Source organism: Barbus barbus (assembly GCF_936440315.1).
Source record: "Barbus barbus genome assembly, chromosome: 43".
NCBI classification, from domain to species: Eukaryota; Metazoa; Chordata; class Actinopteri; order Cypriniformes; family Cyprinidae; genus Barbus; species Barbus barbus.
Genome location: NC_136721.1, coordinates 655,873 through 668,753, shown reverse-complemented (window position 1 = coordinate 668,753; position 12,881 = coordinate 655,873). Strand labels below are relative to the sequence as shown.

Genomic DNA, 12,881 nt, shown 5'->3' with positions numbered 1-12,881 from the left:
AGGCGCAGTGAATAGCACATTTGTTCTTAAGGAGGCCTTGTACCCTAAGCAGCGTCTCTGGCTCAGTGAACACAGGTTTGAATTTAGCAGCTGATGATATGATGCACTGAACGTCCCAATCACGCCGGTGTGATTGTATTAAAGAAAATATTATTCGGCTATTTTTGTCTTTTGGAAGCTGCATTCAAAGTCCATTTGGCTCAAAAATCTGAGGGGGCATATGCTCACTTTCAGGTATTGACTACAACAACGATTAAATATTTCCACTGTTATTGTCCTGGAAAAATATAGTCTACAGGTCAGTGAAACCACGTTGACCCGGATGCGGGGCATGTTGTCACAACTGCTAGCTCCAACCTGACATTTATGAACAATACTCTTGTACAGAAAACAGACTTCATTATATATTATGTGCTTACTTGTTAATCAGTATATGGCACTTTTGCATCTGATGATAAGATATGACATTTTTTTTGTAGGTTAGAATTTCCAAAGAGTTTTATGACTTCCATATTGTGACACGAAGTGGTTTATTGAGGAGGATAAACAGTGGTATAAATTGGATGAAAAAGTACATTTGGATTGAAATACATTGCAGATGTATGCAAATCCGTGCTGTAGTCACAAAGAGAAGTGGTTCATATTACAGGAAGAGCAAATTATGACATTTTTGTTTCAAGATTATGAGGTCCAAAATATTTGCATGGACAAATCCCTCACAATAAAGACCAGTAACATGCATTAGGGTCAATCCACGCAATTCAGCCAAATTTCAGAAACTTCCCTGGCTTAAGCCTGAAACACACTGCATGATTTTCGTTCTGTCCCAGACAAAATACTGGCATCGTGAAGCAGTCGCGGCAATTTCTGATTTGCCACGATTGTTTCACGATGCCAATCTTTCGTCTGGGACAGAACGAAAATCATACAGTGTGTTTAGGGCTTTAAAGTTTTGATTTGGCTCATTTTTTTTCTGAAGAAGGATAAACATGTATAGTGATGAAAGCCAAAATATTAAATGTCATGGATGAATATTTACTGAGTAATCCACTATTTTGTACCGTTCATTATACCTCATGTAAAATGACTGATTAGAATCTAAATACAATTTATTTACTATCAAAACCAAGTAGAAAATAATCAAAATAAGAAATAAGAAAATGCAAAATGTTTTAGCAGGCTTTATTGTAAATAACTAAAGGTCTTAATTTATGTACTGTATTATTCTAATGAAACATATTAATGCTTAGGGTACAACATTTGTGCTGTAACTATATTTGAAGAGGTGCTCGAGGCAACTACATTTCAACATCACAGCAAGGACCTACAGAGGAAGCTTAGTAAACAATTCACTTTTCTCTGCAACTTTATCAATGATCACATCAGAGTCCACAGAGAAGAGGATGTCCCTCTCGGTTGCCATCAACATAAAGGCTTCCAAATGCTCCTGTGACAGCTTGGATCTAAGTCTGGTTTTAATGAACTTCAGTGTTGAAAATGTACATTCACAGGCAACTTGAGTGATGGACAGGGTGAGCAGGAACTTGAATGCAAGTCCTTGGAGGTTGTAGGCATTTGACATCAGATTAAACCTCCTGAGAATCTGGTAGCAACACAGTGGGCATTCATTACATGAGGGACACTCCTTACATTGGATTTCAGCTCTCCATCTTCAGTCTTGTCTTCCAGTGTTTTGACCTTGTACTTGTCTAGTGGATACATTTTACATTTTTCCCACTGTAGAGTAAAATTGCTAAATTCACATTGTAAGTTCTCAGCAGTTGCTTCTCTGTCTTGGAACATCAATGGAGGAAGAGAGGATGACTTTAACTGAGTGAAGTTTCCGGGATCTAGATGACCCAGAAACCTCCTGTGCAATGTCTCGGTAGCTGTGTCCATGATCTGATAGTGAACTGTGACTTCATAAACCTGTTTCTGACAGTTTCAGCATGAGGAATCTCTCCACACCTGTTTGTCTTCTTCCTCCTCCTCCTTGATGGCAATGCAGACTCAAATTCCAGCTCTATCTCTTTGTCCTGCCCCTGCAATTTTTAATTTGCCCACAGCACAAATTTCCCTGCAGCCGCATTGACTGAGGCAAAGTCACTTGACATGCTTTTCAGCCTTTCATGTGTTACCATTACCATTCTGTGGGCAGACAGAATATCCATTCCTTGTGTTTGGAGATATTTAGACAGTGATGATGTCTGCTCAAATATCCTGAGAAAGCTTTGTGCTGTCAGTATCATCTCATACTTAAGCAGAGCCTCAAAAAATCCTTGTGCTTGAATGCGAGCAGTTGTTTTCATGGTCATGTCCTCTTGTATAGATGTCAATGCAAGGATGACATCCACATAGAGACAATTATCTGGATTTGCAAATAAACCAAACACTTTCCTGAGAGCATTATCTTTGGCCCCCCACCTTGTCTCGCCAATTGATGAGAGTCGGGGGGGGGTCAAGCCCGCCGGCCACTCCGACGTCAAGCCTGCCAGCTGCAGCTCATTCAAGTCTGCCAGCCGTTCATCAGTCAAGTCAAGTCACAGCGGATCATCATGAATCAAGTCAAGTCACAGTTGATCATCCAGAATCATGTCACATCTCAGCAGAGCACCCAGAGTCTTGTTACGTGTCAGAGTTCGCTCCAGTGTGGGCTCCAGCCCCTGACCATGCAAGGGAGGACTCCTAACTCCCAGTTAAGCCCAGAGATAGCTCCAGTCCTCAAATCCAGCCTAGTGAGGGCTCCTGCTCCTATGCCTGCCCCATGGAGGGCCTCTAGAGCTGGGATTTTCCCCAAGTATTTTTTTGGGGTAGTAGGGCTCCTGTCATAGCGGCGTTGGCAGGGGCCATAGAGGCGGATCCACCATGGCCTCTTGGGTTCCCTGATCCGCCATGGTGCCCCGAGTCCCCTGATCCACCATAGCTCCCTGGACTGCCTGTCTCGCCATGGCCCCCTGAGCTCCCTGTTCCATCCTGGAGGCCTCCCGTGTCTCCGTCAGGTACCAGCCTCCAGGACGTCCACCCCCCCTCCCCGGTGGATATGCTACGTGACATGATGGTTAGTAATAAAAGGTTATTAAAACAGCAGTAAACCACAAAAGAGAACTCAATTCAGTTAGTCGCTTACCTAAATAACCATCTTGGCGAGTATTCATGCAAACACAATTGGTTCTGTTCGGTGAACAAATGTTCTGAGAAAAACAGTTTGGGCCATGTGTCAGTACTGGATCCACACATTACTGTAGTGTCGTTAATATTAATGGCACAGTAGCAGCAAAAGTACTAAAGTTCATTAAGCACTGTTTGTATCTGTATCTTAATTTGTCCTTTTGTCATGTTTCTTTTCAAAATAAATAAGCTTTATTCATTTTGTTTGTTCTTTGTGTCATGTACGACTAATTTGCATTTAACATAATATACAATATTGTAAATGTGCCATCACAATTATTTTAAAAAATCTCTAGAATTAAGAAAAAAAAAAAATCAGGAAATTACCACGACAAAATCAGTCACATTGATTGGGAAAAAAAAGTAAATTAATAAAAATAAATATAAACAACATTTGCGTAACTGGAATTTCAACTTAATTTTACCAGTAGTCCTTTTGACAATTCCCCATATAAGAAATTGTCTTGGCTTAATTTCTTTGGTATTTAATTAGGAACAGAAGAGCCCAAAAAATGTAAACTACTCTATTTAGGATATTAGATGTGTAACTTTTAGCAACTTAGTTTAAAATTGATTTTCCTTCTGCAAATGAATATAATAATTTTAAATGTGCATTGTTTGTTCAATCACAGTGGGATCTGGTGTGTTCAGATGACTGGAGGGCTCCGCTGACCTCCTCCATCTTCTTCAGTGGTGTTTTGACTGGCTCTGTGATCTCTGGACAGATGTCTGACAGGTTAAAAACATCAGAAAAAATTCCCCACACATGAATAATATAATTACATGCTGATTGTGTTTTTATATCACTGGTAGAGCTGAAACAGTTGACATTATCAACAACACTGATTATAAAAAAAATAATCAACAGATATTTTTGTTGTCTGATAGTAGTTTAATCTCATAATATATGATGCATGAGAATAAAAACATAACACAACGTGCTGTAGTGCAAGACTATAACTTAGCCCTGCAGCAATCCAGCAGAATACGGTGTCCAAATTCAAAGGCTGCATCTTTCAAAGGACATAGAATTCAGGAAGTTGAAACCCAATACTTACTGTAGTCCAGCATTTTCTTACAAAAAGTCTTGTTGTTCTCAGCTTGCAGTGAATCTCAGGATAGCCTGGCTTGTGAACGATCGAGTTGTTGTATCCTTCTTTGTCCAAGAAAGGCAGGATTTATTTTGAGGCCACATTTGAAGGAGTCTTTGAACAGGTCCAGCCATGGTGATTGAATCGGTCTTCGAATGCAGCATTTGAAGGATTGAATTGGGACACAGGTAGTGTGTCAGAGTGCCAACGAATACATATATGTAAGCTTCCTGGGGCCGGATTCACGAAACATTCTTAAGAACAAATTTGAGAACTTAAGATTTTTTCAAGAATTGCACTAAGAAATTTCTTAATTTATTTCTTAAGATTTTCGTGAATCCGGCCCCTGATTCGGAAGTGACTGATTTAGCATTACTTCACGCATCGCTACATTATTTAAATTATGTGACCGACTCAAGAACAAGTTCAAATGGGAACTTCATCCGCAAGAAGGATATCAACAGATCAAGCATCCTCGCCACAGCTGTTATGCTTCACTCTCTCGAACGTCTTCACAAGCTAAATACCTTTTAATGCTCTCAGGTTATTGGCAACATGTGTGTTGCTATGGCTAACTGCGTTGCTTAGGCTCATTTAGTTGGCAACGTGTGCTACCGTGTTACTGGCATATGCTTGATGTTGCAATATGCTGCACTTGAAGGGGGATACAATGCCATGTCATGCATTCTGAGTTCTTTACGCTGTTAAGAGTTGGATTATGTGCGCGCACTCAGCGACCCGAGCCAACGAGTTTCGTTTATGGTACAGAAATCATTGGCAGTGCTGCAGTACTTGCTTGAGAAGGAATGTCTTTTAAGATGTGTTTTTGGATGTGTGGAAAAGATAACCTTATTCAGTGTTATGTGAACAGTGGATGCGATTTGTTTTTCCGGGGCAGCAACGGGTTGTTTGCTTGCTTTATCGACAACTTCAATATTTTCTGGGGCCATAGACAACTGTTTAAACTGGATGGCCTCCACCCAAACAAACTTGGTGCAAGAGTGCTAAAGGACAATATCTACTTCTCCCTCCATCACCCTTCAGTAGTGTGTGCCAATCCACTCAACCTGAATGGCACACACACACCTGGACAGCGTATGAGTAACCAGAGGACTTCATATCAGCCTCCGAGTCATCATGTGGTTGAAGAATCCCACAAGGACACTGATAACGCCACACAGCCAAAACAAGCTTTGCTCATGGAAACTATCCCGTTCTGGAAAACAGCCAGGGAAGCCAGGACAACATTTCACAACCACCGGTAACACCAGAGCCAGAGCCCATCTCACCAGACACGTTATGCCTCTCTCCAGCATCTCCACTTCTAAGCTTCTCACAGAACATGGAGGAACTGGTGTATGCTGGGACCAAACTCTCCCACTCTTTCACTTCAAGCCCCCAGATATCAACTAAAAAAACGGCAGGCTCCACGACCACCAAAGCCTGTGGGTGCCCCTCATGGAAAGAAAATATATTTTATTATATATGAACAGTCAATATATTAAAGAATTTTCTGTATATTGGTAATTATGTACAATAATGCATTGTGGCAGGGGTGGACTGGGGCCAAAAAGTGTCCCTGGACTTTTGTCACAGAGAGGCCCACCAATCCCGGTCTGCAACACACCGCACCATAAATGACTGGCATTCTTTACATTTATAATTAGTCTTTCCTGGTGTATGGCAAAGAGAAAATATTAAGAATTTTTATGAGGGACGGTTTAATATTACTACAGTGAAATACCAATATTATCAGTCAATATGACACAATGCTCTGGTACAGGGGTTCCCAAACAATGCAAAATGTGCAGTGCTGTGGAGGCTCCAGGAACGAGTTTGGGAACACCTCTGGTATCTTCTAGAACAGTGGTTTTCAAACCGGTCCTGGAGGCACCCCTGCCCTGCACATCTTGTATGTCTCCCTTATCATCAGACACGCCTGATCAGCTCGTTAGTAGAGACTGCAAGACCTGAATTGGGTGTGTCTGATTAGGGAGACATGCAGGGGTGCCTCCAGGACAGGTTTGAAAACCACTGCTCTAGAACACTTGAATAGCGCAGAACTGTTTTTATGGTGCCTTTCTATTGATTATGTACTTTTACAGGAGCTTAACATCTTAAGGAATATTTTACATTGTAAGGAACGGAGCTCCAATTGTGGAAAAGAGTATACAAATTATTTTGAAGAAAAATACAGTAAACAGTAGTGTAAACTATATAATGTTACCGTTTAAAATAGCTGTCCTCTATGCAAATACAGTATATAGTAAAATATAATTTACTTCTGTGATCTGCAGCTCTATTTTCAGCATCATTACTCCAGTCTTCAGTCACATGATCTTCAGAAATCATAATAATATACTGATCAACAAACATTTCTGATTATTATCAATGTTGAACACAGTTGTGCTGCTCAATATTTTTGTGAAAAATGTGATCGCATTCAGTCTTGGGTAAGATTAAAAAATATAAATTAATATTTTTCTTCAAGGTCGCATTAAATTGCTTTAAGTGACAGTAAAGATATTTACTCTCATTACAAAGTACTTCTATTTCAAATCAATTCTGCTCTTTAACTGATAATAATTAAGCATTAAAATGATTTCTGAAGGGATGCTGAAGAATCAGCTTTGATCACAGGAATAAATTACAGTTTAAAATATCCTAAATAGGAAACTATTTTAAGTGTAATATTGGTTTTATAGTATTTTTCATCTTCTTTCAGATAAATAAAAAGCCTTAATTATGCCATGCTTTTAACCACCAGAGTGTATATAAATATAAAGAGTTCACTGGAGGCGAGCGTATGAGAACATAAGTGCAGTTTATTTACCATAAAATCCAAACATAATCCAAATAGATGAAGACTTGGCATGACATGAACAGACTACGCTCACCGACAGCGGGTTACAACATCAATACACGACAAGAACCAAAGGCAATGACAAGGCTACTTATAACAAATAATGAGGGTCACATGACAAGAACAAACCAATGGGAAGCAAGACACATTGAACAAGGGAGCCAATAGCATGAAGACATGAGGGCAAGGGAAGCATGAAACAAACAGGAACCATAACAGAACTTCAAAATAAAAGACATGAAAACAACATGAAACAAAACCCAAAACAGACCTTACAATAAAATAACACGTGAATTAATAAGCAAATTATGTTTATATTAAGCTTCTAACATAAATCCCTTTCAGCACTCGAAAACAAAGTCTTCAGATTTACAATGTAAGATTGAGCATGATGTTTATAGGTTTTTAGACAAGTGAAATCACGGAAAGAAGCTTTTATATACGTATATAATGAATTGTAGTGAATGTGTCCTTCCATCGGCCCAGACGAATTGCCCGTGCGGCCCACTTCATTCAAAAAGCTGTATCTCTATAAAAGCTGATATCCCTGACGTTTCACTCACTTAGTGTTAAACTGTGATGAGGATGAATTGTTCCCTTTACTTTTTTTGAGCAGTGTATACACACAGCCACACAACTCTAGATGTCTATTTGAAATAAACTTGTTTCTTCTTGATTTTTAGGTTTGGCAGGAAAATAGTGCTGTTTGTTACCATGGCGATTCAGACAGTATTCACCTTCATCCAAGTCTTCTCCACATCTTGGCTGATTTTTTGTTTGTTGTTATTCATTGTTGGAATGGGCCAAATCTCAAACTACGTGGCAGGGTTTGTGTTGGGTAAAGATTTTTTATGTGCTCTCACTTTTAGTGTGTATTTCATATAAACACTGAATTATCGCAACTGATCCATATAGTTTATTATTAAAAAAAATTATGGAAGCTTGTTTCCGTCATAAGATAAAAAAAATGACAAACGTAACTGACTTAATATCAAAATTCTGACTTGCTTGCTTGCTATATTCTAGTTTACATCTCAAATTGTTCTGCCCTCAGTATATATTTGACAAAAAAAAAGAAAATTCTTCTTCGATTTTACTGACATGGAATAAAAAGGTAATTATAACCTTTTATCTCACAATTCTGGCTTTTTCTCAGAATTGTGAGTTTATATCTAGCAATTCTATTTATGTATCAATTTTCTCAGAATTGTAACATAAACAGTCAGAATTACTGGAATTAATAAAATTAATTTTATTTTCCCTATTCTGTGACAAATGAGCTTCCATAGAACAAAAATACAGAATATTATTCAAATCAAGCATGTTGAATGCCAGCACATTTGTTTTACTAACACATTTTTAGGTTAAGTTTAAAAAAACTGCATAAGAAACTGCATGTTTTTGTCTCAGAATCTACATATCATAATATAATTTAAAAAACCCTTTCCCTAGGAATGGAAATACTGAGCCCCTCCATTCGTGACATCTTCTCCACTCTTGGCGTGTGTCTTTTCTTTTCTATCGGGTACATGATGCTTCCACTGGCGGCCTACTTCTTGCGAGACTGGAGAATGCTGCTGCTGGCCTTCACCGTGTCTGGTTTGTTCTACATACCCCTCTGGTGGTAGGTGTTTGCTATGGCCCAGATATTATTTAATAATACACCAGACATGAGAAGAGCTATTTTGAAGCTGTCATGTACCTATAATGAATGACAGTTTATATAATATGTACTTTCAAAGACATAATTGGTTACTACAGTCCATTTTTTTCTTTCTGGCATTCTACAGGTTTGAGTTTGTGACTTTGCCATTTCTTTTCCTCTCCTCTCCCAGAAATTTTATTTGGACTCCACTTTTTCTGTAAAATAAAGAGACAATATTTACATTATTCATTTAGGGACTTAGAAATGAGGAACGTGTATTATTAGACTCAACATGAAGAGCATTCAAAGTCATATTGAATGATTCCATTTTAACAGCTCATTTTCATCATTGAAATGAATAATTTATGAGTAGTTGTTGTTGGTAGGTTTATTCCAGAGTCTCCGCGATGGCTGGTGTCTCAGGGCAGAGTGGACGAGGCTGAGGTCATTCTGAGAAAGGCTGCCCAGATGAACGGGGTTAAGGCCCCGGACGTCATGTTCCCCCTAATTCAGGTGAAATCCACATCTGTCTGTACTTCTCAAATTGACACACGCTAGTCTCATTTAGCTCCTCATATGGTTGTCAGAGATAAAAGCTCTTGAACATTTCTTATTTTCTAATTAATAAATTCAGTCTAAACTTTATTTACCGCTAGATTTACCAAATCTGCTTGATGTTTTTAGTTAAAAGAGTTTAATGCGCTATGAAAACATCCTGTTATTTAGGCTTGTTTCATCCATCTCACACCTGACGCACTTGTGCGATGTATACCGTATGTAGGCAACGATGTTAACAAGTTTCATTACTCTGCTGTATGGCATAGCAGAAATGTAGCTGCAAGTAGAGTTTTGGCGCTGAACCTACAGTATTTTTACAGCATGTCACAAATGCACTACATGTCTGCTCATCAGCACAGATTTGTGCAATATATAGTTTTATGAAAAACACATTCATATTAGGGGTGTAATGGTTCTGCCAATCTATTGAAATCAATTTTATACAGTACTTGATAGGTAATATACTGGAAAATGTAACTGTGTTTGCACTTCTAATTTGCGATTCCATTGAACTTGCAGATATGAGGTAAATTATTTTATTTGAGTTTATTTATGACTACGCATGTTTTTGTAGCTGTGGAGATCAGATGGTTTTTGCTTACAGTGCTGTGCAGTGTTTTGATTCTTGGAGTTTCCAGTGCTGTGTAATAAAACATGTTTGTTGTGACACGTGCTCTACAGTCGAGGGAAAATGCTGGAAGGTTGCAGAGCTACAATCTCTGTGACATGGTGAAGTCCACTAACATCTGCTGCATAACCGTCCTGCTGTTCCTGGTCTGGTGAGAGAACCTCCATGCACTCATGATATTGGCTAGACATTATCCAGTTCAAGACATGGATCACTGCATATATAAGTAGCCCATTATATCTTCATATGTGCATCATTACAGCACATATATGTACAGTATATGACATTTATTAATTTAGTAGAACTGAACATGAATATCCAAGCATTAACACACAGTGGTCTCATACAGCAGCTGCTGATGTTCATGTTCTCCAGCATGATATGAGATGCTCCAAAAAGTTATTTGAATGTCATTGTAGTTTTGTTTTGAAATAAGGTAGAAAGTTAAATCATTAAAATGCATTGTTTAAAAATGTTAAAACCATTTTTTCCTGAAAATGTTCTATTACTGTGTTCAAATAGGTTTATATTTTGAAACCCAGATTTTTAATGTGGTCTCAGACTCTTGGCACCAATGAGTTTTTTATTGTTAAAAGAATATTTAGTGTAACAGACAATATTTTTTCTTTTGATAAGAGATGGTTATTGTTTTTAGTAATTCAGGAAGCAAATACCCAAGGGCCACAATAATATTTTTAAGTTAACATTAATTTCTGCATAATGCCCATATACTCAACCTGCCTCTCACTCTCTTCTTTCTTTTTTTAGGTCATCTGTTTCAATTGGATACTCTGCCTTGTCTCTGAACACGTCCAATATGCATGGAAACATCTACCTGAACTCCTTCTTATCAGCAGTTGTGGAAGTACCTGCTCTCATCATGGCTTGGCTGATGCTCCGCTACTGGCCAAGGCGTCTCAGCTTGTCTTCCACCCTGTCATTAGGAGGACTGGTTCTTCTCTTCATACAGTTCATTCCACAACGTGAGAAACTGCGAGAAGGGTCTGGCTGCAGACATGCACTTGCATTTTCAGACTTGCACTCGGTTAAGGCTAGAAGGGATACGTATGGCGCTACTGGGCATGCGCACATCAATACAGCGTAATTTTTGTCACATTGTACAACAATAGTTACTATTTTTTCATCCCTGTGGTAGGTTTAGGGTTGGGGTAGGTGTAGACGTTAATAAGACACAATCTAATAGGAATACAATTAATTTCAGTGTTCATTTCCGGTCGGAGCTGTATCCCTTCTAGCCACAACCCTTGCACTCTCAGGCACCTGCACTTCCGCAAGTGACGTCACTTGCAGTCTTTTTTATTTTAAAATTTTATTTAATTTATAAATTATTTTTTGAATCTCTCAACATTTTACACAAGTAGCAAGGTGGTGAAGATGAGAAAAAATAAACTAAATTGCAATGTCACTTGCAATCATTGGCACTTTTTGCTACCTGCAATGTCACTTGCAATCCACACAAACCGTCTGTAGACAAGACGCTTTGCTGGTTAAACGATTAAAACTATTTTAATATCATAACATACAGGGTCCTGCAAGTCATCTGTAAGAGATAAAGACAAGATCCACAAATCCGTGGTCATAGAACAGCAGAATATGAACACAGTGCTCTCATTAAGCGCTTTTAAACCTCCCATAGAAATGCATAAACACTTAATATTTATTTTTTTGTGAACAATTATTTTTTATTTTCTGTAAAGGCAAACTCAAAAAAATAACAATAAAAATAACATAGTGATATAAAAACTACACATCAAAAAGAAGAAACAAAACAATACAAAAAAAACAACACATGCACCGAGTGCACCCCATGGACATACATGAACTGCAATTTGGGAAAGGCAATACATGCACATAGAAGCACCCCAAAGAGGACAGACAAAGTCCATGCAGCAATTACAAATGGATCATCCGATGAACTGGGCTCTTCGAGGATGATGTGATTGTCTCCCAAATCCGATCAGAAAACAAAGTTCGTAAGTCACCACTGATATCCTTAGACCAGATAGTTGTTATGGGCAATGGTCTGCAAGATTGTACGAGGAGAAAAGAGCGAACAACTGAAGCAGAAACAACAGAATTATCAGTTAGGATCAGGGAGAATTACTTTTCACAAGGGATGTACAGGCAATTCTGTCAACATTATCACCATTTCTGTCTAACGTGGAAATATTTAAATTTATTCAAACAGTTATCAAAACACCTTTAGTTTTATTGTCAGTAACAAGTACAGTCGCAGATAGCAAAAAGTGCAAGCAGCGATTGCAAGTGACATCGTAATTTAGTTTCTTTTTTCTTGTCTTCACCACCTGGCTACTGTTCAGAGATTCAATTTAAAAACTATTAATAAATACAATAAAATAAAAAATAAAGAAGACCGCAGAAGTGCAGGTGCCTGAGAGTGCAGGTCTGAAAATGCAAGTGCATGTCTGCAGCCAGACCCTATTGGGGAATTGCTGTTTCTTTAACTGTAATCTTGTATGGCAGCATTTATTAAAATGTAATAATAAATATGTTAAAATTAATAATGTTAAAATATCAGGGATTAAAATTTTTATATTTAATCTAAATGATCTAAAGAAATTCATGATTTGCCAATTAATTAATCAGGTTAAACACAAATTAATCATGCATTGATTTGGGCTGAGAAATTAATCCTAAAGATAATTTGAAGTCAATATTTTGTTAAATGAGAAAAGTATCAAAAAGGTAGCTTCACAGAAATATTTTGATTCAATGTAGAATTAAAGATTTTGGGGTTTGAATGCGCATTAAAGATTTTTTAAATATTGTTTTCTTATATGTGACCCTGGACCACAAAACCAGTCTTAAGTGTCAATTTTTCAAAATTGTTAGGATAGGACAATATTTGGCCGAGATACAACTATTTGAAAATCTGGAGTCTGAGGG

At 38.1% G+C, this 12,881-nt stretch overlaps 1 protein-coding gene across 2 annotated transcripts in view; it reads left to right on the top strand.

The window, feature by feature from the left end:
* LOC306862036 (solute carrier family 22 member 4-like) overlaps window positions 1–12,881 on the top strand; it is a 41,224-nt gene that overhangs the window by 4,904 nt on the left and 23,439 nt on the right. For both annotated transcript variants that reach the window (XM_079404623.1, XM_079404624.1), the window contains exons 2-7: window positions 3,801–3,904; window positions 7,806–7,960; window positions 8,575–8,746; window positions 9,154–9,280; window positions 10,007–10,104; window positions 10,722–10,936. In XM_079404623.1, coding sequence (XP_079260749.1) covers window positions 3,801–3,904; window positions 7,806–7,960; window positions 8,575–8,746; window positions 9,154–9,280; window positions 10,007–10,104; window positions 10,722–10,936 — 871 coding nt within the window. The remainder of the gene's footprint in view (window positions 1–3,800; window positions 3,905–7,805; window positions 7,961–8,574; window positions 8,747–9,153; window positions 9,281–10,006; window positions 10,105–10,721; window positions 10,937–12,881) is intronic.